Source organism: Oncorhynchus mykiss, chromosome 7 (genome assembly GCF_013265735.2).
Source record: "Oncorhynchus mykiss isolate Arlee chromosome 7, USDA_OmykA_1.1, whole genome shotgun sequence".
NCBI lineage: Eukaryota > Metazoa > Chordata > Actinopteri > Salmoniformes > Salmonidae > Oncorhynchus > Oncorhynchus mykiss.
Genome location: NC_048571.1, coordinates 64,573,587 through 64,599,795, shown reverse-complemented (window position 1 = coordinate 64,599,795; position 26,209 = coordinate 64,573,587). Strand labels below are relative to the sequence as shown.

The following is a 26,209-nucleotide window of genomic DNA, read 5'->3' as shown; positions in this document are numbered from 1 at the left end:
AGACTCCTCCACTTGCAGATCATTCAAAAGTACTGGGTGATGTAATATTGAGTGACGTTTTAAGCATCGTTATTATTCTGGACCAATCCAAGTTCACCAGACTGTATCCGGAATGTATTGAATGAATTTTCACTGAGGCAAATTACTTTTACAGGGGTGGATACAAAAATAAATTTGTAAAGTGATAAAAACTAAAGGAAGTTAGCTGTGCAAGACATTTTATAGATAAAACAATAAGTAGAATATTGTTTTTAAATGTATGCATGCTCTTCTCCTCCGACAAAACAAAAGCTGATTCAAATGGGGTATGACAGATTTAAAAACTCTTCGGTGAAGGACTCCGGTAGGATGCACATGACTATACTTGATGAAAAGTGGCCATCGAGGAGGGGAAGACACTCTTCCATTCGCCTAATTGACACTCTCCTCGACCACTTATCGGTTTCTGGGTCACGAAGAAGATAGGATGGAGGAGAGAGGGTGGAAGACGGACTTTTGCCCAAATGAGAAAAGGCATGTACCCAGAGGGTCAACAGCTCCAGGGGTCAAGACTTGAGCTCTTAATTCATCCTCATCTTGTCTCCTTCTCAAAACCCATTGAAGAAGGTCAGAGTGGAGGGACCTTGAACCTTCTCCTCCAATACAGTTGAGGAGGTGAGGAGACAAGGTGCGAGGAATCAAAGACAGACAAAATGCGATATAGCCTATACGAGCCCTGAATTCCCCCTCCCTGGGCCTCACCTCCAGCTCCTTGAGCCTCTCCAGGAGCTCCCTGCTGCTCTCTGGCTCTTCCAGGTAAGACTCTACATTGCCTTCATCTGACTCAAAGGCTTCATCACACTCCCTCAGCTCTGGCTCCTCAGACTCCATCACCACCTGTGGTGCAGAAAGGACGTCAGGGATACGGTTAGTAATGGTGTAGGGCAGTGGTTCCCAAACTTTTTATAGTCCCGTACCCCTCCAAATATTCAACCTCCAGCTGCATAGCCCCTCTAGCACCGGGGTCAGCACACTCAAATGTTATTTGCCATCATTGTAGGCCTGCCACAAACAATCACACACTATACAATACATTTATTAAACATCAGTGCGAGTGAGTTTGTCACAACCCTGCTTCTGGGAAGTGACAAAGAGCTCTTATAGGACCAGGGCACAAATAATTATATACTAATCAATACTTTCGCTCTTTATTTAACCATCTTCCATATAAAACCTTATTTGTTCATCGAAAATTGTGAATAACTCACCACAGGTTAATGAGAAGGGTGTGCTTGAAAGGATGGACATAACTCTGATGAGTTGTATTGGAGAGAGTCTGTCTTTTTCTACACACAATCTGTCCCTGTATTTAGTTTTCATGCTAGTGAGGGCTGAGAATCCACTCTCACATAGGTATGTGGTTGCAAAAGGCAACAGTGTCTTAACAGCCAATTTGCCAAGGCAGGATACTCTGAGCGCAGCCCCATCCAGAAATCTGGCAGTGGCTTCTGATTAAATTCAAATTTCACAGAACCGCTTGTTGATATCTCTTGTTCAGATATCAGTAAGTGGACTGGAGGCAGGGCATGAAAGGGTTGTTGTTTGTGTCATCTGTTTCAGGAAAGTACCTGTGTAATTGCACACCCAACTCACTCAGGTGCTTCACTATATCACATTTAACATTGTCCGTAAGCATGAGTTAATTTGCACACAAAAATATAATTCAATGATGTAAAGACCTGTGTTGTCCTTATAATGCAGACAGAAGAGCGCCAACTTCTTAAATCATAGCCTCAATTTTGTCCTGCACATTGAATATAGTTACGGAGAGTCCCTGTAACCCTAGATTCAGATCATTCAGGCGAGAAAAAACATCACCCAGATAGGCCAGTCGTGTGAGAAACGGTCAGACAAGTGAAAATGATGGTCAGTAAAATAAACTTTAAGCCGTCTCCCAATTTAAAAAAACGTGTCAATGCTTTGCCTCTTGATAATCAGCACACTCTGTATGTTGTAAAAGCGTTACATGGTCGCTGCCCATATCATTGCATAGTGCAGAAAATACACAACAGTTCAGGGGCTTTGCTTTAACAAAGTGTCCAAAACGTCTTTCAAGCTGTCAGGCATTCCCTAGGCAGCAAGAGCTTCTCGGTAGATGCTGCAGTGTACCCAAGTTGCGTCAAGAGCAACTGCCTGCACTCACGTTACCAAATCAAATCAAATTTATTTATATAGCCCTTCGTACATCAGCTGATATCTCAAAGTGCTGTACAGAAACCCAGCCTAAAACCCCAAACAGCAAGCAATGCAGGTGTAGAAGCACGGTGGCTAGGAAAAACTCCCTAGAAAGGCCAAAACCTAGGAAGAAACCTAGAGAGGAACCAGGCTATGTGGGGTGGCCAGTCCTCTTCTGGCTGTGCCGAGTGGAGATTATAACAGAACATGGCCAAGATGTTCAAATGTTCATAAATGACCAGCATGGTCAAATAATAATAAATCACAGGCAGAACAGTTGAAACTGGAGCAGCAACACGGCCAGGTGGACTGGGGACAGCAAGGAGTCATCATGCCAGGTAGTCCTGAGGCATGGTCCTAAGACTCAGGTCCTCCGAGAGAGAGAAAGAAAGAGAGAAAGAGAGAATTAGAGAGAGCATACTTAAATTCAGGACACCGGATAAGACAGGAGAAGTACTCCAGATATAACAAACTGACCCTAGCCACCCGACACAAACTACTGCAGCATAAATACTGGAGGCTGAGACAGGAGGGGTCAGGGGACACTGTGGCCCCATCCGATGATACCCCCCCGGACAGGGCCAAACAGGAAGGATATAACCCCACCCACTTTGCCAAAGCCCAGCCCCCACACCACTAGAGGGATATCTTCAACCACCAACTTACCATCATGAGACAAGGCCGAGTATAGCCCACAAAGTACGGGGCCGTTAGTGGAATTCCCGTGAGAGAGTGACGGTTAATTTTATTTATTTAAACCTTTATTTAACTAGGCAAGTCAGTTAAAATTAAAAACTTCAGGCTAGAGTCAATCTTTCTCAATTTCCACTGTGCCCAAAGTTAACTGCCTATTGCTCAGGCCCTGAAGCCAGGATATGCATATAATTGGTACCATTGGAAAGAAAACATTTTGACGTTTGTAGAAATGTTAAAATAATGTAGGAGACTATAACACAATAGAACAATAGATATGGTAGAAGAAAATCGGAAGAAAAACCAACCAGAATTGTTTTCTTTTTTTGAGAGCCCATGCTCTTACAATGGAAGGTATAGGGAAATAATTCAATCTATCTCCCAGTATGCAATTCCATTGGCTTTCACAGGATGTCAGAACTCTATGTTCAAGGTTTCAGGCTGGTTTCTTCCAAAACGAGTAAGAATAATGAGTTTTAGTACTGGGACACACTATTGGAAATTCGTGTTTGGGTGCCCGAGGAAGACGCACCTGCTAATATCGGTTTCCTATTGAACATAATTCTTTCCGTATGAAATTTTATAGTTTGATTACATTTTAGGGTACCTGAGGAGTCAATAGAAACGTATTTTGACTTGTTTTAACAAAGTATAGCGGTATATTTTTGGATTCCTTTCTCTGCATGTTGAACGAGTTAAGGATATAAAGAAGGATTTTATCTATTTAAATCGCTATTTGTGAATTTATGAAACCTCTGCCGGTGGAAAAATATTTTAATGTGGGGCGCCGTCCTCAAACAATCTCATGGCACGCTTTCGCTGTAATGGCTACTATAAATCGGACAGTGCAGTTAGATTAACAAGAATATAAGCTTTCAACCGATAAGACAATTGTATGTACCTACAAGTTTAATATCCATAATTCTTAAAATTATTTATTTGAATTGCGCGCCCTCCAGTTTAACCGGAAGTTGTCCCGCTAGTGGGACGCCTAGCCCTAAGATGTTTTTTAAGAACAAATTCTTATTTACAATGACGACCTAACAAAAGCCAAAAGAACACCTGATTTAATTATTTTTTTTTTTAAATAAATAAATAAAGGACAAAACACACATCACGAAAAGAGAGACAACACTACATAAAGATTGACCTAAGACAATGACATAGCAAGGCAGCAACACATGACAACACATCATGGTAGCAACACAACATGACAACAACATGGTAGGAACACAACATTGTACCATGTTTTGTGCCGCTACCAACATTATTGGGCACAGACAACAGCACAATGGGCACACAGACAACAGCACAATGGGCACACAGACAACAGCACAAAGGGCAAGAAGATAGACAACAATACATCACACAAAGCAGCTACAACTGTCAGTAAGAGTGTCCATGATTGAGTCTTGGAAGAGTTTGAGATAAAAAAACATCCAGTTTGAGTGTGATGCAGCTCGTTCCAGTCGCTAGCTGCAGTGAACTGAAAAGAAGACCCCCAGGGATGTGTGTGCATTGGGGACCTTTAACAGAATGAGACTGGATGTTAATTATTTGGTCTAGGCTACCTGTACAGTGGGGCAAAAAAGTATTTAGTCAGCCACCAATTGTGCAAGTTCTCCCACTTAAAAAGATGAGGCCTGTGATTTTCATCATAGGTACACTTCAACTATGACAGACAAAATGAGAAAACAATATCCAGAAAATCACATTGTAGGATTTTTTATGAATTTATTTGCAAATTATGGTGGAAAATAAGTATTTGGTCACCTACATACAAGCAAGATTTCTGGCTCTCACAGACCTGTAACTTCTTCTTTAAGAGGCTCCTCTGTCCTCCACTCGTTACCTGTATTAATGGCACCTGTTTGAACTTGTTATCAGTATAAAAAGACACCTGTCCACAACCTCAGTCACACTCCAATCTCCAATATGGCCAAGACCAAAGAGCTGTCAAAGGACACCAGAAACAAAATTGAAGACCTGCACCAGGCTGGGAAGACTGAATCTGCAATAGGTAAGCAGCTTGGTTTGAAGAAATCAACTGTGGGAGTAATTTCTGGGGCTCCACGCAAGATCTCACCCCGTGGGGTCAAAATTACCACAAGAACGGTGAGCAAAAATCCCAGAACCACACGGGGGGACCTAGTGAATGACCTGCAGAGAGCTGGGACCAAAGTAACAAAGCCTACCATCAGTAACACACTACGCCACCAGGGACTCAAATCCTGCAGTGCCAGACGTGTCCCCCTGCTTAAGCCAGTACATGTCCAGGGCGGTCTAAAGTTTGCTAGAGAGCATTTGGATGATCCAGAAGAAGATTGGGAGAATGTCATATGGTCAGATGAAACCAAAATATAACTTTTTGGTAAAAACTCAACTCGTCGTGTTTGGAGGACAAAGAATGTTGAGTTGCATCCAAAGAACACCATACCTACTGTGAAGCATGGGGGTGGAAACATCATGCTTTGGGGCTGTTTTTCTGCAAAGGGACCAGGACGACTGATCCGTGTAAAGGAAAGAATGAATGGGGCCATGTATCGTGCGATTTTGAGTGAAAACCTCCTTCCATCAAGCAAGGGCATTGAAGATGAAATGTGGCTGGGTCTTTCAGCATGACAATAATCCCAAACACACCACCCGGGCAATGAAGGAGTGGCTTCGTAAGAAGCGTTTCAAGGTCCTGGAGTGGCGTAGCCAGTCTCCAGATCTCAACCCCATAGAAAATCTTTGGAGGGAGTTGAAAGTCCGTGTTGCCCAGCAACAGCCCCAAAATATCACTGCTCTAGAGGAGATCTGCATGGAGGAATGGGCCAAAATACTAGCAACAGTGTGTGAAAACCTTGTGAAGACTTACAGAAAACATTTGACCTCTGTCATTGCCAACAAAGGGTTATTAAACAAAGTATTGAGAAACTTTTGTTATTGACCAAATACTTATTTTCCACCATAATTTGCAAATAAATTCATAAAAAATCATACAATGTGATTTTCTGGATTTTTTTTTCTAATTTTGTCTGTCATAGTTGAAGTGTACCTATGATGAAAATTACAGGCCTCTCATCTTTTTAAGTGGGAGAACTTGCACAATTGGTGGCTGACTAAATACTTTTTTGCCCCACTGTAGGACTCTTTACTGTGGATATAGATACTTTTGTACCAGTTTCCTCCAGCTTCACAAGGTCCTCTGTGTTTTGTGTCCTTTGTTGTTGTTCTGGGATTAATTTGTGGCTGACTAAATACTTTTTTTGCCCCACTGTATTTGACATTGTGTTGTTATTTCGCTGAACACTAGGTGGTTTAATTTGATTTTTGGCAGTGTAACGAGGCTACTCAGGCGAGAAAAAAAAAAAACTTGCCCAAATGTATAACCCCATTGGAAAATATAATTGGACCATTTGAAAATGCAAAAATTTAAAAAAAAAAAAATCAATGGATGCAAATAATTAAATTATACGTCCAAAAATGGATTAACAACTGCTGATTGCCCCTTTAAGGTTAGCATTGGGAGAGGGGACCTATACCCAGGGATAAAGTCAACCCGAAGCTTAGTATTGGGGACATGGTCTGGAACACTTAAGAGAGAGAGGTTGGGGACACGGTTGGTAATAATGTCACTCGACACAATAAACTTCTCATGGGGATTTGTCATGGTTTTACACTCTTTCCAGGGTGATAATTAAAGAGGCTTTTATATTTTCATCACCTTTCCACTCTCTCTGCTTTTGGTAACGGTGACTGTTTTCAATAGTGATAGTGACAATGAAAAGAGGATTACCTGAGATTTAAATGAAGAACACGGAGGCTGAATTGTAAAAAGCTTTACGTATCTATTTTAACACCTCTGAGAACACGCATGGCGATCACATGAATGAAGCAGGGGATGGTCGTCTAGATATTACAGTTTATTTTACTCTCCAGGTCAACCATGGTTGAGCGAGAGGTGCCGAGACTCATGGCATCAGAAGCTCTGTGGTTTTACAAAGTTGCCAGACTCAGCCTCGTACGAACAATCCTGATCTCACAAGCTTACATTCTGTTTCGCTACACAGATCTGTAACAAAACAGAATTGAAGCTCTCGAGATCAGGATGGTTGGTACGAGGCTAAGACAGTTTCCAAAAAAGGCTTCAGAGTCCTTTATCTCTAAGCCATCGATCACTATCCATGTAAAGGTGAGGTCTCATGTAACATAACCATTGATAAGGAAAACAATAAAGGTATTCAATAGAAAGAACATTAACAGGGCTTCAGTTAGGGATGTGTAATGAATGTCTAATGGGAATTATAAAAACAATAGAACTAAAAACAAACAAATAATATATTTTAATGGAATAGAGGAAGACTGTCCTTTTGATTCCCTAACACTTCCTAGAGTCTATTCCTAGCTCTAAATTTAGGCCATACTTTGATGTTAAAAAAAGATTCTTGGTTGATGCTAAGCGAGATCCTTGGGACATCCATACCCTTAACCCTAACCATAACACCTACCCCAGCCCTAACCTAACCGTTTTAAATGTCAACTTCAATGGGGTGACGTCAGAGTACCAAGGATCTCACTTAGACTTTTCCGTCTTTTCTCCTCCCCAGTCTTGTGCTTTAGTGGGAAGGCCCGCACCCTCAGGACATAAACCAATCGCTCTATTGTATCCAGATGGGCGGTAAATTAAAGCATATTCCACCCTTATCTAACCTCTTTCTCTGCCCATCCAAAATGACCTATTCAGTACTGGCAGAAGGATCTAAAGAGTGAAGTACGTGGGGTAGACAGCCCTCTTCTGGCCTGTATGGGATTTACATTAGCTGAGTTTATTTTATTTTTACAGGGACAGTGCATATTAATCAATGTTTCAGTAAAAGTGCCGGTTTTAGCCAGTCGGCTAATTTTCAACCGCAGTCTCTGGGCAGGATATTAAAAACAATTACAATATAACCAATCATTGAGCAGTGAGCACACGCAGAGCAACATAGGACAAGTAAGACGTAGCGTACAGCCCGAGCAACATAGAACAAAAAGCAGCAAGACAAAATTCATAAAAGCAACAAAGTGTTTCCACACCTCACAAGCTACAGACAACAGACAACATGGAAAGCGGCAAAACACAGCTAGGGATTATGTTCACAAGTCTGATTGACCTTTAGCCATGTCTTTATGCATTTTGTGAAAGTGTGATATGTGGTGCAGTTGTGTGTCTGATGGCAGTGTATTCCAGACATGGGAAGCTCTCACAGAGAAAGCGGATTTACTAAAGGTGCTTTTACTTTAGGGAACTATACAGTCACCTCTCATGGCAGACCATGTGGCTCTGCTGCCATATGTTTGGGTTTTCTGTTTGACAAAAATACTGAGTGGAGGGGGAGCCAGGCCATTTAGGATCTTGAATACAAGACATGCGTAACCCTAATAAGTTATTCCGAGAACCCTTTAAAAGGGTTCTTCATAGAACCCCTTTTAATGGATCCTCAAAGAACCCTTTAAGAAGAACCCTCAAAGAACCTTTTGGGATTCATTTTTGAACTACCCCCCGTCCCCGTCCCCGTCCCCTATTAATAATAATAATAATAATAATAATAATAATAATACGTATAACAATGACACAATATTTTAGTTGTCAATGTTTATGATTTTAGTGGAAAAGCAGAATAAAAAAATCTAAATATGAGGTAAACTCCCAGCAGAGCCCAGAGTCCAATGGGTTTATCCTCTGGCGTATTGATGTTAATGTCTTGATGTTCTCCGTATCCATGGCCAGAATGATTTTGCAGTGCATGGTGATTGAACAGATTTCCTGTTATATTCAGGTATAGGAAAGGTAGAGTCTGGGAATTCCCCCCCCCAAAAGACATTATATAGATGATTAACAAAAGATGCACACAACAGAATTCATAACTTTTTGTGGTGAATGTGAATTTAAAAAACTGTTTTGATAATGGTTTTCATACACATACCGTGTCCATAATGTAGAGGCCTATGGGATATTCATTGAAGAGGTAAGGGAGGAGGATGATAAATGTGATCTGCATTACATACCAATACCTACTTACATACCTTTTTATGCCTCCTCGTATACCTGCAGATAGACACAAAAGTGAGCAGTTCCGTCATCTGCACGCAATACAGCTAGCCTTCAACATATTCTTACCTCTGTTGCTTGATATCCATTGAATTGTGTCCATTTTCTGTTTTAGAAAGATTGTCACAAATATAAAAAGATAGATGGTATCATCATAAAACAATATAAATGTAGGTAATACAAGGGACAAACCTTACCTTAAACTGAGGAGATTTTTCAGTTAAGTGCCTGCACCTGCTGTCCTTTCAAATCAAAATGTTTCAGTTGGGTTCCTGCAAGAACCCCCACCAACTAAGGAGGTTCCTCGATGAACCCACCTCCTATGGGGTTCTTGGAATAACCTTTTAGATGCCATTTTCAGTGTCAAGAACCCTAAGGTTCTTCAAAGAACTTTGAGGAACTTAGAAGAACCCTTGTTGAACCCCACATTTTTTTTTGAGTGTACAACATAGAAAATCTGGCATGTCCCTCTGCACTCTGATGTCTAGGAAGATTTTAACTCACTTAACCCCAACATTTGCCCAAGTTATAAAGTTCCTTTTGTTGCTTTAACAAAGTCATTTCTGAAGATGATTATTTATTTAATGTGATTAGTTATTCATTTTATTAGGTAAAAAAAAAAAAAAACTAATTTTAAGTTCAACCCTGTTACATAAAATAAACTCTATTTTTAATATGGTGAAATGATTCCTTTTGAAGAAAAAAAATCTCCCAAAAAACATTGAACATCTAATAGTCAAATCATAGTGTAAACGCAAGTGAGCTGGTTCTACTCTTTTTGGCAATTTTCTGGTGTTTTGTGATGGGACAACTGAGTGGGTCAAGCATAACATGTCAACCCTGTTACCCATAGATAGACAGGCTAGAAATGTTTTAATTTGAAATATTTTGCAAAGCTTGCCTTCAATTGCCCCTCCCTGTTACACAAAACAAGCTTCCATTCCCCCTGTCACAAGGTGATTTATGGCTGATTTAAAAGGCACAGTGCAGTCAAAATGCATTTTTTTCTGCATTTTGTATCATATTGTATTTCTGTGTTTTGTATCATATTGTACACAACAGATGATGAAACACACATTGTAAAAGTGTATGTGTTATTTTCCGATAGTTGCTGCTTGAAAATACAATCTACACAGGAGCTTCTAATCAGCAGGTTTGCATGGGGTGGTAGTTTTGGCTTTCCATGGTGACATCACCATGTGGTAAATTGGTTAATAGACCAATACATTATTTTTTTCCCAAGCCTTTCTGCCAATAATAGCTAGATTTTAGTTTTCCCCTCCCCACTCATACCACTCCTAGACAGTCCTAGCAAATTTCTTGTTTGAGAAATAGGTTTGTCCATTTTCATTTAAATCTATTACAGAAAAGTACTTAATTGTTACCCAGAAGTTATTTGATATTGAATTAAAAATGGCTGCATTGGGCCTTTAAAATTAAATCAACCTGTCAACTCTGATACTTTATTTGGCACTTAATAGGCACTTACTATAGTCATTTTTTTTATTTAACCTTGAGATGGAAAAGTACAATGTAAAATTATGCAAAGATTTATTTATTTTCCCCACCAAATTACACTACCCAAAAGGGACTGATTTCGTGGAACGACCCAACATGACTAGTGGGTGTTGCAATACAAAGCCATATCTATGCCCATAATATGTTAGAACAAGTCACAAAAAGCTTAATAATGATGGAGAACACATGAGACTCATAAAAAAAGGTATGGGGTGCCAAAGAGAAGTAAAGAGAAACTCTCTCAGATGAAGAGTGCACAAGGTGCCACTTTGAAGTACACTTCAGAGAGACTGTTCGGGTCGGTTCAAGGCAAGAGTTCTTCCTTTGCATGACTGCCAGGGTTGCGACAGCCAGCAGTAATTGTTGGTTTATTGTCCAGTGCAGCTGTTTAGAGCTGAGGTAACGGATTCTTTGAACAGGGGATTAATGTAAGGAAGGATCAAAGAGAACGAGGCTGCATGCCAGAGTCTGAAGATGCACTATTATAAGGAGTAGGGTGCCTTTTGGGACGCACTCTATCTAGGCCAAACAGATAAAGTATTCTCAGGGACATGTGATTTGTGCCACATGCCGGCTTGGATCAATACATTGATGGCGCTGCAGCCTCCTCCTCTCCCATGTATCCCTCTTTCTGAGAATCCAAAATAAACAGGGCAGTTGTATATCCAGACTTGGGTAGGCAGGGGCTTATTTTCACCAAGCCACATAAAAAAGGTAAAATGAGAACACTGACATTTTCTAAATTAGTAATAGATTCCATTTGCATGCATACATTTGTTACATATGGGTGATCCCGGGAATCAAACCCACTATCCTGGTTTTGCAAGAGCCATGCTCTACTAACAGCTACAGTTCCTTCCCATTTTCCCATCCTTTTCCTAACCATCCTTCATCTTTCCTATCTGTCTTTCCCCTTTTCCTATCTTTCCGCAGATCAGTGCGCTGTTCCCTTCTTATTTTGTGATGGATGTCTGACTGACTTGAGAGAGCTTAGGTTTCGGGTTTTGATTCAGCTAAGAATATAAATCGATGTGGCCGGTGTGGTTCAGCGATTAGTGCCGTGGACTCCAGCAGACATGTATTGTATATCCTACCAGAGTAGTCATGGATTCGTATCAGACCCACTACCCTTCTGACTCTCAATCTCTCCTATCTTAATAAAATAAATAAAACCCACAACAACAAAAAAATATATATATAAATAAGAGAAGAATAACTCCAAAAGACTTAGTAGATTCTGTCAAATAGACTCATGGTGGTGAACATGTGCACGTCATTGGAGGCTCCTCATAGGAGGAAGGGGAGGACCATCCTCCTCAGTGATTATTTAAAAAAAATAGTAAAACACTTATACTTTTTAGATAAAACTATACTAAATATAATCATGTCACCAAAAAATCTATTAAAACATTATATTTTGCAATGAAGGTCTACAGTAGGCTCAACATCACTCTGTAGGGTAGCACCATAGGTACATTGACTTCAATACAAAACCTAGGAGGCTCATGGTTCTCATCTTCTTCCACAGACTTAACCAGTAATCATGAGCTCATGCAGCATGAACTGACATGTCCACCCAATCAAAAGATCAGAGCATGAATCTAGTACTGAAAGCATAAGATACAGCTAGCTAGCACTGCAGTGCATAACGCGTGGTGAGTAGTTGACTCAGAGAGAAAGACAATAGTTGAACAGTTAAATGAATTTCTTCCAAAATTAAGGAGAAGCAAGATAGTCCATTTTTTTTTCTTCCACTTTCACTTAGCTAGCAAATGCAGCTATCTAGTTTAGCCTACTCAAACACCCTGCTCAGACAGAGGGATGCTATGTTAGCTAGCTGGCTATGACTATCCAACACGACTTGGAAGAGTTGCAGTGTTAAGGTAAGCTTTTGGTTTTACAAATGTATTGCCACTGTGGCCCGTGGGTTTAGGTGCAAAACGGCTTACTGACTGTACACTGACATTACTGCATTATTGCAGCAGGTTCACTAATGCCTTAGTTCTATTAGCTATGTTGACTATGATGTTACTTTAGCTAATATGATGACAATGATGTAGGCTGTGTGTAGCAGTTATGATATGGTTTGGCTTGGAAAGTTTTTTTTGCCTGGTCACATACAGCTGATGTGTTGTGCATTTACGTCCACAGATGATGAAGGGAAAAGATGAGGAGGAGAGAGCATAGTTGCGAGAAGGAATACAATGTGGCTGTTATGAAAGTGAACTGTGTTTATGCGTGATCAGGGGTGTATTCATTCCTGCCGATTCTGTTAAAATGTTTCTTAAACTGAAACAAATGGGGATAAACATACCTGAATTTGTCCAATAGAAACTCTCACTTGCAACTGTTGGACTATGATTACACCCTATATTAGCTAGATGCAGGCAAGAGTGTGCAAGGCGGTGTTGTCCATGTGTCGATCAGCTCAAATTTCTCTCGACCTGTGCGCACCTACGTTGTAAACTTTCATTTATAGGCTAGGTTGTAGCAACCTCATGACGGGTATAGGGAAAATGTAATAGCCTAAACCTATTGCTGTTACATTTAACTAGGTGAATGGAATATGAATGACATTCAACCTATATGCTGTAATAGAAATAAGGCCATGCTCATGAAAAAAATTATCTTCCTCCCGCATCTTAGACATCACTGACCGCCACTGGGATAAATATACCTGAATTTGTCTAATAGAAACTCTCGTTTGCAACTGTTGGACTAATGATTACACCCTAGATCAGCTAGATGCAGGCAAGATTGTGTAAGGCATGTAATGAATGTGTCACTGTTTGTGCACCTACATTGTAAACAAATTCGTAGGCTGTAGCAACCTCATGACAGGTATAGGGAAAATTAAATCTATCAATGTTACATTGAGTGGCGTGGACGGAATATGAATGACATTCATCCAAAATGCTGTAATAGAAATTAGGCCATCCTCCCTAATCCTAAATGGTACCCACCACCACTGGTGTACGTGTGTAGGAGGGGGTACCCACCGGTGAGGCTGGCTAAACAATGTGCAGAAAGGTCAGTAATGATGCCGTTCAGTCCCGCTCCGCAATTTACCTGAGAAACACACAAAAAGACAAAAATGTTAGTCTCACAGTATTCCCAGGGTAAATCATTTAGTTTAACATCTTACCTAAAAGACAAGACACACCAAAACAACATTGTAATTCCCCAAAGGTCAAGAATTGCATTAACTTGTCACACAAAAAGCTAAACCTATTTTCTAGGGCTGATCCCATTTAGTCAACTGGTTGATTGTTTAGTAGATATGCTGTTGGTGGACAGATCTTTTAGTAGAGCAGTGACAAATATATAAAAATAGTGGACTAATCCATTGCAGACACTGTGGGGATGGCACACCAGTATCACCGGTAGTACATTTACCTTTAATTACCATAATTTCTCACCTACTTTTGTTTGTACGGTAATTTCTGTTAATGCATTCAACATTTTATTGTTACAGTCTTACCGTTGTCATTGTAGGAGTGTACACATGTTTTTGCAGAGCGCACAACCTAGGCTACACTTGTGAGTAAACAGTTTTGATTTATTTCATTCCATTTACAAGTTGTCAATTTATTAATTGGTCTTTTGTTTGAAGCGCTCCTGTCAATCTTGAGTAAGGACACGCACCTGATTCGGCATTGAAGTAGGCATAAGCTACCTGGCCTACATGCAAATGTAGGCATATAACCTCTTGAAGCTAGGGGGCACTATTTTCATTTTTTGGAAAAATAACGTTCCCAAAGTAAACTGCCTATTTCTCAGGACCAGATGCTAGAATATGCATATAATTGACAGTTTAGGATAGAAAACACTAAAGTTTCCAAAACTGTAAAAATATTATCTGTGAGTATAACAGAACTGATATTGCAGGCGAAATCCTGGGAAAAATCCAATCAGGAAGTGACTCTTATTTTGAAACCCCTGTCTTTCTATGCATCCCTATTGCCCATTGAAAGGGATATCAACTAGATTCATTTTTCTGTGGCTTTCCTAAGGTGTCTACAGCCTTTAGACATAGTTTCAGGCCTTTATTTTGAAGAATGAGCATAAACGTCCACATTGCGTTAGTGGTCTGTTGTTGGCTCTCAGTGTGATTTTTGCACAAAACAGAGGAGGTAGCCATTTTTCCTCCCGGTCCTAGTGAAAAGCCAACTGTCCCGGTTTATATATTATCAAATAGATATTTGAAAAACACCTTGAGGATTGATTATAAAAAAAGTTTGCCGTATTTATGTCGATATTATGGATATAATTTGGAATTTTTGTCTGCGTTGTCGTGACCGCTATTTCCGGTGGATTTCTAGGCATAACGCATCAAACTAATGGAGGTATTTGGATATAAAAAAAAGGAACATTTGCTGTCTAACTGGGAGTCTCGTGAGTGAAAACATCCGAAGCTCAAAAGGTAAACAATTAATTTGATTGCTTTTCTGATTTTCGTGACCAAGTTACTTGCCGCTTGGGGTACATAATGTTTTGTTGGTATGTCGATAAACTTACACAAACACTTGTATTGTTTTCGCTGTAAAGCATAATTTCAAAATCTGGGACGATAGGGTGATTAACAAAAGGCTAAGCTGTGTTTCGCTATATTTCACTTGTGATTTCATGAATATTAATATTTTCTAGTAAGATTATTTAACCGTTGCGCTATGCTATTTAGCGTAGTTGATGACAATTATCCCGGATCCGGGATGGGTGGTTCCAAGAGTTTTTTTTGCAGAGCGCACAACCTAGGCTACACTTGTGAGTAAACAGTTTTGATTTATTTCATTCCATTTACAAGTTGTCAATTTATTAATTGGTCTTTTGTTTGAAGTGCTCCTGTCAATCTTGAGTAAGGACACACACCTGATTCTGCATTGAAGTAGGTCTGTAGGGCTGCATGCAAATGTAGGCCTATAAATGTGCACGGTTAGGGATCTGATACTATTTCTATGTCTTAACTCCCCATCACTGCAGAGCTTCTCAAAGTTATTTTTTATTCACCTCAAACAGCAAGTAAACAAAGTCTGTTTTTACATCCATTGAGAATGACAAACGTGTCAATGTAGCCCATTTGAAAAATGTTTCCAGCGCTCTCCCTTTTGATAACCACTCAGCATGAAAGGGGAAAAAATGCATGCTCTGATCTGGTGGAAACGATAACTGCACTCCAAATGGAAACGGTTGCCGACCGCTGGTACAGTTGGAAGTTTACATTCATTTAGGTTGGAGTTATTAAAACTTATTTTTCAACCACTCCACAAATGTCTTATTAACAAACTATAGTTTTGGCAAGTTGGTTAGGACATCTACTTTGTGCATGACAAGTCATTTTCCCAACAATTGTTTACAGATTATTTCACTTAATCACAATTCCAGTGGGTCAGAAGTTTACATACATTCAGTTGACTGTGCCTTTAAACAGCTTAGAAAATTGCAGAAAATGATGTAATGGCTTTAGAAGCTTCTGATAGGCTAATTGACATAATTTGAGTCAATTGGAGGTGTACCTGTGGATGTATTTCAAGGCCTATCTTCAAACTCAGTGCCTCTTTGCTTGACATCATGGGAAAATCAAAAGAAAATCAGCCAAAACCTCAGATAAAAAATTGTAAACCTCCACAAGTCTGGATCATCCTTGGGAGCAATTTCCAAATGCCTGAAGGTACCATGTTCATCTGTACAAACAATAGTACGCAAGTATAAACACCATGGGACCATGCAGCCGTCATACTGCTTAGGAAGAAGACACGTTCTGTCTCCTAGAGATGAACGCACTTTGGTGCGAAAAGTGCAAATCAATCCCAGAACAACAGCAAAGGATCCTGTGAAGATTCTGGAGGAAACCGGTACAAAAGTATCTATATCCACAGTAAAACGAGTCCTATATCGACATAACCTAATAGGCCGCTCAGCAAGGAAAAAGCCACTGCTCCAAAACTGCCATAAAAAGCCAGACTACAGTTTGCAACTGCACATGGGGACAAAGATCGTACAGAGGAAATGTCCTCTTGTCTGATGAAACAAAAATAGAACTGTTTGTCCATAACGACCATCGTTATGTTTGGAGGAATAAGGGGGAGGCTTGCAAGCCGAAGGACACCATCCCAACCGTGAAGCACGGGGGTGGCAGCATCATGTTGTGGGGGGTGCTTTGCTGCAGGAGGGACTGGTGCACTTCACAAAATAGATGGCATCATGAAGAAAGGAAAATTATGTGGATATATTGAAGCAACATCTCAAGACATCAGTCAGGAAGTTGAAGCTTGGTCACAAATGGGTCTTCCAAATGGAAAATGACCCCAAGCATACTTCCAAAGTTGTGGAAAAATGGTTTAAGGATAACAAAGTCAAGGTATTGGAGTGGCCATCACAAAGCCCTGACCTCAATCCTATAGAAAATGTGTGGGCAGAACTGAAAAGGTGTGTGCGTGCAAGGAGGCCTACAAACCTGACTCAGTTACACCAGCTCTGTCAGGAGGAATGGGCCAAAATTCACACAACTTATTGTGGAAGACTACCTGAAACGTTTGACCCAAGTTTAAATTGTTTAAGGTAATGCTACCAAATATTAATCGAGTGTATGCAAACTTCTGACCCACTGGGAATGTGATGAAAGAAATAAAAGCTGAAATAAATAATTCTCTACTATTATTCTGACATTTCACATTGTTAAAATAAAGTGGTGATCCTAACTGACCTAAAACAGGGAATTTTTACTCAGATTAAATGTCAGGAATTGTAAAAAACTGAGTTTAAATGTATTTAGGCAAGGTGTATGTAAACTTCCGACTTCAACTGTATAGCCTAACGGCAGAATCTGCAGAGGCCAGCAGCAGCAGGAGGTGAGTCGGGAACAGGTTTTTTCCTTCTGGTTAGGCTATATTGATCTCTGGCTCCCTCTTTAGTAGTTTTGTGTCTTAGATGTTAAATCTCAGTGCTTAAAGCATCAGACAAGCTCAGTAGCTTACATATAGTTGACTTTATTCAAACATAGAAAAATACACTGTCGACCAAGATTTTCTTTTCAGGGACAGCCCTAATATTTTCACCATCTTCGCAGCAATCCTCGTTGAGTGTTTGCCATAGCATGTGGCATTTAACATGTGAAACAAGACACACCAAAAACAGCCTATCACAGCCAGTCTACGTCATTGACATTTACAGTGCCCTATATTAGCCATATAAACATACACAACATCCTCTATCCAACCGGGCAGATAAATAACTGAAGTCAAGCTACAGACACGAGACACTATGTGATATTAGGTTCACTTAACTGATCCATCCGTTATGCTGGTCTTCTCTGGCATTTCCAAATCACCAGATAAGTGCTACATCTTTAACTATTTTATCCAGGTTTAGTTTGAGTAACCTTTTCCAAATAAAAACTTTATATCAATAAAAGCTCCGCCCATTTCCCACTATGTTTTGGTCGGTGGAACAACAGACACACTGCAGAGCGTAAATCACAGCAGGTTTGTATGCGTGAAGCTAATAGTACCGCAGATGGTAAAGCAGGACACCACAATGCATTGTTTCACATTAGCTCGAACCCTGTAAAAGCAGTACCTAACTAACTCAAAGCTCAGGGTTTGCACTTTACCTGCAGGGCAAAATTCAAAGTGGTTAGTGAACTAATGGTTATGTGGGGTGGTAAGTTCAAAGATGTGGTTGCGGTCTGAGATCTCATTGGGAGTGGATCAGAAGTTTCGGTGTCGGCCCGATGTAACGCACAGCGTTCACACGTCAGGAAAGAGGAATTTGTGGACAGAAAGCATTGCCAAATATGGAAGCTTATGTTACCGATTGTGAGCAAAAAGCTGATTCATCAACAGAGTGAAAGCTGATAGACCAGTGTGAAAAGCGAGTGTGAAAAGCGAGGAGAGAAAAAAAGGCAAAAAAAAAAAAAAAAAAACTGCAATGAAAGATGCTTGTCAAGCATTTTTATCCACTCCCCCTCTCCAGACCATGTTCCTCTCACTGTCTGTCCCACATCACTTCTGACAGGCAGTTCCCCATCCCAGCCCCCCTGGACTCCCACAGACCCCTTCAGGGGCCAATACTTAATCCTGTTAAATCATGTCAACCCTTCCCAGAATTACATTAGCACTTGAGAGCATCTTCCATATCCACCCAGGGTTTCCCTCTATAGACAGCACAGACAGGCAGGCAGGGCTGCCAGGTGGGATGGAAGTTCACACCACCAAACAGGTGCTTCAGAGGAGCTCCTCACTTGTCTCAGACTCGACATCAGCTGCTGTTGCCTCCAAAAGCCAAAAAAGACCGGAGCGGCATACAGTACTGTTAATTAAGCAGTCACATGTTAGGGGAATGCCTTCTTTTTGGGGCAGAGAGAAAGAGAAGGTAAGATAAAATAGTTTGATCAGCTCTGGCTGTCTCCCTTCAAACCTAAATTGAGATAATCCAACATATCAATATCAAAATAGATGATGCAAAGGTGCTAATAACATAATTGAATAGTATTGATATCTATGCAGCAGAATGCTATCTTGCAGTAGATGACCTAATAACAGTGTTCTATCTACAGTGGGCTCTACATATATTTAATCTAATCTCTAATCTACAAGGTAAAGTCTACAGTGTGTCTGCATCTGGCAAATACAGACAACAATTATGAGGGTTGGGCTATAGCCTAACGTGCCAGTTTTTCCCCAACACACACGGCTGTTGAACAAGACTATGTATGGGCTGATTCCAATGCTGTGATCCTGTGAATCACTGCAATGATAATATGCCCTGAGGCATCAGCTGACAATGCATGGGAATGAGGGCCAGACCTATGAGGCCTGCCTTCACCAGCAGCCTCAGCAACACTGGGCTAGACAGTCTAAAACCACTCTGTCACTGTGCACCTGGAGGCTGGTAAGGGGGGTAAGGCAGGCAGGCGGGCAGGAGGCGGGACATTCTTTCAGGATGAGTGTCAGGGAGGGTAATTGTCTGCCAGGAGTTGGCCTCACAGTTGGAGGCTCAGTGGGTTTGAAGGTTTTTTGGAGAGAGTCGGTATGTGGAGTCGACACACAAAAAAGGCATAGAGGCAAAGAGGAAGCGAAAGAGTTATACAGAGAAGATGACAGTAGGGCTGGGCGATATATCGAATGTATGTTTTTACGCAATATTCCAAATGCCTATCGCAGAATCAAGTTTTTTTTTGTATTTTTCGTTTTTATGAGGGTTTATGTCTGCTTGTTCTCATGTTGTCTTTTTGGTTTTGTCTCGTTCACTCCTTCTGTGCTGTCCACCTTCTCCTTTACACCAGAGATCTATATAATGACGAAATGGTCATGTCTCCACCATAACAATGGGAGTCGTTGTCCCAAAGCCGGGAAGGTAGGCGACAAGGTTCAAAATATGCGCATTTGGCATATTTTGGACAGATTTAAGCGAGAGTAAATCCTCTCGCTTCGCCTCTTTCTCCCGAGCACCTCCCCCTACCTCTCACAACAACAAAGATGAGCGATTACTTCTTCCTCTGTGACAAGCCGTTTCAACTCGCTATTTGCATTTGAGGTTTGGTCCAACAGCATCGATCATATGGACACCGAAACACATGGAGACATTATTTGACTGTTAACTTTTCGAACAATACCCAGTTTGTTTCAACTCCTCAAATTTCGAGAAGACACTACTAAAATGGATGTACAAATTAACATTCATTATGGAAAATGTATGCGCAGTTCGTCGCATTACGGTACCACGTATCGCTAGCTGCATTTAAGTCAAATAAAGATTGTTATACTAGCAGTTTAGTCTGTTTTATAAATACATTTTCTATAATGCCTGCTACATTATTATTGGATGTGCATTATGCATGTTTCTATAAAATAATAATAACAAAAAGGACATTTTTATAAAAACAGACGTGAAAGCCAGATCAGTGATTATTGCACACACAACAAAGCAGGTACAACAATTTTGATAAAATAATGAAATTATTAGTGGGTCTTTTGGTTGTGGAAGGAATATATCCAGCCTAGGTATAATTGCACGAGCTCGGAATTCATTAGATTATTGCTGTCTGTTTTAAATACAGTGTATTTGACCTTTAACTGTTCAACAAAGCTTATTTAAAGAAAATATTTTTTGAAATGTTGATGTATATCGTGAATTTCCCATAAGTTATAAAAAATTTAGATATGAGGTTTAGGCCATATCGCCCAGCCCTAGATGAGTGGATAGAAAGGTGGCACGAGAGAAAGAAAGATGGGAGACAGACCCATATAGAGATGGAGAAGGAGGGGGAGGTTGTGGGGGTGGATCGTCTACCCGTCTGAACGCAATCAAAAAGAATTCTACCCTTGGGGCATTTCTATGCTCTTGCCAAGAGCCCCCCACCCCCGTTTGGGATCTCTCCTTTCCCCAAAGACTGGGTTAGGGTACGATCACAGAAACTTGAATATTAATCCACACTCACATGCATGATAAGTCCCATTCCACCATAATTAGCTCATCAAAAGAACTCAAATATATGCAAATGTTAATTAATCGAGTGCCGGGTGGGTGGAAAGGAGGGGGAGTGATCTTAGCTGTGCTAAAAAAAATCTGGTGCTTATAGGGGTTCAAAATAAGAGCAGATTAAACAATCAATCAGTCAAACAATAATACATTTGATCCAAGGGCCCTTTGAACATGGCAGAGTAAGAATCTGCACATTCTCCGAAACAAACCACCATTTGTTGACACTGATTGGTCATGGCAATGGGAGAAACTCGTGGAAAGGGCATAGAGGAACTGAGTCCGTAGGGTACAGCTACAGAGAAAAAGCTATGCAAGCGTTTTAAGAAAACTCTGCATCACTACTCCAATAAAAGAGCTGTGCCAGTTTGTTATAAGTCACAGGGTGAACTGCAAAGTTTGGATAACATGTACACTAAATCTTTCCCATCGTTAAACAAAATACAGATGCCAACATTAACAAAGAATTACAAGCTTATCAAAGAGCCAGACATCACTCATCAACCACCCTTTGCAATCATTTTGGCCAACTCGGCAGAACAGACAGACAACCCCCACATCCATGTTTCTCAGACCTCAGCCAGACACAGAGTAGACTCACTTAGGATGCAGCACCCTATTCCCTTTATAGTGCACACATTAAGACCAGACCCCTATGGGCCCTGGTCAAAAGTAGTGCACTATATAGGGAATAGGGTCCCATTTGGGACGCATCCTCAAACTAGCCAGCCAAGTCTAAAGCGCAACCATCTTGATCAACTTTACCTCAAACTCTTAAGAGTTTGATCTCTTCTGAGAGTTACAGTCTCTGACTGACTCAGTGCTGTGACATTGCAGTAGTCAGCAAAGTCACCAGACAGAGCGTAGTGGAATAGAACAGAACTTAGGCTGGTGCTGCTGAAGAGCTATAAAATCCCAGCCGGTCATTAAGGAGACAGATAAAGCCAGTTTGAAGTATGAGGTTATCAACAGAAACAGCATCTGTCTGCATTTTAGTGGAGGACTCACTGTGTCCTAGAAGAGACATTAAAATACAGGACATTTTAGAGGCTGTGAGAGTCTTGTAAATTCACCATTCTCATCATGGTGTTAGGTTTTCACTTTATTTTGAGCCCTTCGGTCTCTGTGAAGGTTGGTTGGACGTTCGTTGAGGCACATGACAAAGTTAGTTGGCATGAATCAAACTCTGCTGACAACACTCAAAGTCACAGACTTGTCATCAAAGTCAATGAGCAAGATGTCTAGCTCTTTGACCACATCCAAATGCATGGCATATATACCAATACTGGCCAGCCAACTGGCAGGAATAACGCATGCTTAGAGGACTCCTGAAACAAGATCAAATACTGTGGACTGGCTCTCACACAAACACGTTAACAAGAACTCCATGTCTCTTCCTGGTCACTTTGAAGAGACCAGAGTTTGTCCATTAAAATCTCTGTTTTTAAATGTGAACCTCTCTCAGTATGTGAAAACAGCAAGCAATACTAGTAAAAATCAGCACACTCAATACCTAGTGAGGACAGAGGAAAATCCAGATGTTCAAAACACTGAGGCACATACTAACAATATGCACACAAACACACACACAACAATACCCTCATTGCTAAGCCTTGTGTCAATACACCAGAGTACCACTTCCCCAGTGCTTATGACAGTTAATTAAGCAGTATGGAGGCACCCACAACACTTAAAAATCACTGGATCGTTTGTTTAACCAAAGTTAAATATTAATATGGAAATATGATAAAGCTTGACCATGTAAAACAAACAGAATGCTAGAGAAGGACACTGTTTCACCACAAACTGCAGGTTAATCTGACTCTAGTCAATGCTTTATAGTGATGATAATTGGAATAGGACCCTCGTTTTTTTCACTGTTTTGCCCATATTTTCTCTAAGTACAGTGATAGACCTGTACTTATAATGTACCATGTGCCTGTAGTGTACACTAAGCATGCCCAAGCCAACTCTACTCTATAAACAGTTGCTTGAAGCTTTGTGAACACTACTTACACACAGTATAATATCACACTGCTGACTAAGTAGAGCAGCAATATCAAATGTAGCCTGCAGTGCCCCCTTTCCACCGACCCAAAGATGGATTAGTCCCCAAGGGTGTCTGGTTATGACTACGCCAAATTGAGTATTAGGGGCTAGTAGCTGATCCATGCCAATGAGTGACCCCTCATGCCTGCCCCTCTCCACAGCAGCCCAGCTGTTCTGCCGACCATCCTGCTCCCCCTCATCATGTACAGAGATTCAGATCCCCACCCGCCACAAAACCCAGGCAAAAACCTGCCAACCCACGGATTTGCAGCCCGCTGACAAAATAAGATGCACACAGAGAGAAAAAACAACAAAGCAAATAAAAGCACTCATGTATACGAGTACAGGGAAACGTTTTTGTGTGTTCTAGAAAATAAATTGTATACAGCAATCTAATAAACACATACACAAATGCACATCAACACAGAAGTACACAATGCCATCCTCTTCTGAAAATACACTATAAAATACTCACACACAAAATTGCACGTTAGTATCTCCCTCCTTTCTTCCAGTTCATCGCCCCTCTTCCCCCATCATCACCTCATAGGTCACTAGACGTTCCAGAGCTCCTGTTCCTCCACTGGGGAATGACTGGGATCAATATGGAATAAACCCTACGTACAGGAATGAGATAATATCCACAGCACAGAATGCCTCTGCCAGGCAGCCACTGCTCCAGTCACAGTGTCAGCTGGGCCAGCCTCGTGCTGCAGTGACAGCCTCTCTCCCTCCGTTCTCACCCAGAGAGGAGGAGCAGGAGGAGGGGACGTGTGTTGTTTCTAGATCTCTCTAACTGAGGCTCAGTGCTGAGACGTCAGGGCCATCCTAGTGCAGCAGTAGCAATGTTGACCTATTGTACGTGTCTGCAGAAGCGACTGCCATTGTTCCAGAGACCTAGTCGTGAGAGAACACTAACCAGCGCTAAAGCACATAAGAGCATGCGAGAGAGAGAGAAAGAGAGAGCGAGAGAGGAGAGGCCCTCCTCCACTCAGACAAACCCTGCCAACTACAACAGTTGTGGACAAGCCCCTGTGTGCTGTTCCTCTTTCTCTCCTTGAGCCCAGAATTAACTCTAACTGCTGGCTGGCTGGGGGGGAGCAGGGAGGGAGGGAGCAGGTAGGGACGGGGGAAGTCAAAGAAAGAAAAGGGGGTTAGCTATTGACAATTGTATTTTACCTTTATTTAACCAGGTAGGCTAGTTGAGAACAAGTTCTCATTTACAACTGCGACCTGGCAGTTACACATGGAATAAACAAACATACAGTCAATAATACAATAGAGAAAGTCTATATATAGTGTGTGCAAATGAGGTAGGATAAGGGAGGTAAGGCAATAAATGGGCCATAGTGGCTAAATAATTACAGTATGGCAAATTAAACAATGGAGTGATAAAATGTCCAGAAGATGAGTGTGCAAGTAGCGGTACTGGGGTGCAAAGGAGCTAAATAAATAACAATATGGTGATGAGGTAGTTGGGTGGGATATTTACAGATTGGTTATGTACAGGTGCAGTGATCTGTGAGCTACTCTGACAGCTGGTGCTTAAAGTTAGTAAGGGGGATATGAATCTCCAGCTTCAGTCATTTTTGCAGTTTGTTCCAGTCATTGGCAGCAGAGAACTGTAGGGAAAGGCGGCTGAAGGAGGAATTGGCTTTGTGGGTGACCAGTGAAATATACCTGCTGGAGTGCGTACTGCGGGTGGGTGCTGCTAAGGTGACCAGTGAGCTGAGACAAGGTGGGGCTTTACCTAGCAACGACTTATAGATGACCTGGAGCCAGTGGGTTTGGCGACGGATATGAAGCGAGGGACAGCCAACGAGAGACAAAGCCTGGGGAGGGGAGTGTAGTGTACATCCGCCCGGCTCCATCCACACATTTTGAGTTGAGCGGGACAGGGGCTGCCAGTTAAGAGCATTTCCAGTCCCTGAAAAAGAGAGGCTGCAGTCTAATAAAAGTCACGCACAATGACTTGAATGCGGAAGTGGAGCGCTCCTAAATGTGAATCGATAATGTAACATTTCTGTTTTTAATCTGTGAGGAATAAGAGGATTTATAAACTGAGGGAGAGGGCCACAGAGTGGAGGTTTTCTAAACTCTACAATTGTAGATTAAACTGTCTTTCATCTATTGAGCAAGCTCCGGGCTACTTTAACCTTAGATCTATTAAAATACGGCTGCGAAATCTAATAACAGTTTAAAATAGATGAGGGGTGAAAGGTGAATAAGCTACCGGCCGCAGAATGTTTTTCCATGGACCATACGCTGAGGGTGCAGAGATGGAATTAGACTGGTGTAGAGACACATTTCCTCCCCACCAAGACAGGTGGCTACTACACACTACTACACACTTAAGGTAAAAATGGTGGCAGGCTGTAGGCTACAACCTGTCACCATCTTTACCTTAGTGTGTACGTGTGTGTGTCTGTCACAGCCACACACTGTCAGCCTGTCAGTGCCTGAAAGAGAACACACACATCACCACCAGACCCTAAACATGGAACATGCCTACCAAACCCCCCACCACTATTGCCTAATTACATATCTGGAATGCTGGTTATTCATTGATGCTATGTGGTCCTGAATCCTGGGCCCACCCTGCTGCTGTCACAACCACATGACTGCCCTTCCTCCCTAGGAACTATGTCAAATAGGGAATTTTCAACTCTACTACAGCACTCAATGTTTGGAATCTACCTTTCACATAAACGGTCATACCACACGGACAAACCACCCCCATACACGCCCATATAAAGATATTACATTTCTTTTAAATGACAATTTATTCTACTGTGACCCTATTTTGGCCCTGTTGTCAGACAGCAGGGTTGGGTTGGAATCTTTGCATTGATTTACAGTCTATGGGGCATGTCGGGATTAGAAAGGGGAGGGAAAGTAATGTCTTCGAGCATGGCTGTTCTTAGACTACCCTCTATCCATCTCCTTCCCTGTGGTGGAAAAGATCAATCAAATTGTATTTGTCACATGCGCCGAATACAACAGGTACCTTACCGTGAAATGCTTACTTACAAGCCCTTAACCAACAATGCAGTAAAAAATTATACAAATATAAAAAATAATGAGGCAGAGATGGAATTAGACTGGTGTAGAGACATGTTCTGTTGTAGAGACACATTTCCGTGTACTGAGGGGGTACCGGTACTGAGTAAATGTGTGTGG

The 26,209-nt window shown here is 41.3% G+C and overlaps 1 protein-coding gene across 6 annotated transcripts in view; it reads right to left on the bottom strand.

Annotated features, from left to right (window-relative positions):
- LOC110528236 (nck-associated protein 5-like) overlaps positions 1 to 26,209 on the bottom strand; it is a 103,745-nt gene that overhangs the window by 38,056 nt on the left and 39,480 nt on the right. For 4 of the 6 annotated variants that reach the window (XM_021610118.2, XM_021610122.2, XM_021610121.2 and 1 more), the window contains 2 exons: positions 13,501 to 13,570; positions 742 to 876 (listed from right to left, as the gene is read on the bottom strand). In XM_021610118.2, the coding sequence (XP_021465793.2) occupies positions 742 to 870 (129 nt within the window). In that variant the 5' untranslated portion in view covers positions 871 to 876; positions 13,501 to 13,570. Of the gene's footprint in view, positions 1 to 741; positions 877 to 13,500; positions 13,571 to 23,504; positions 23,747 to 26,209 lie in introns of those variants that run through there. The other 2 variants (XM_021610119.2, XM_036983824.1) reach the window with 2 other exon arrangements.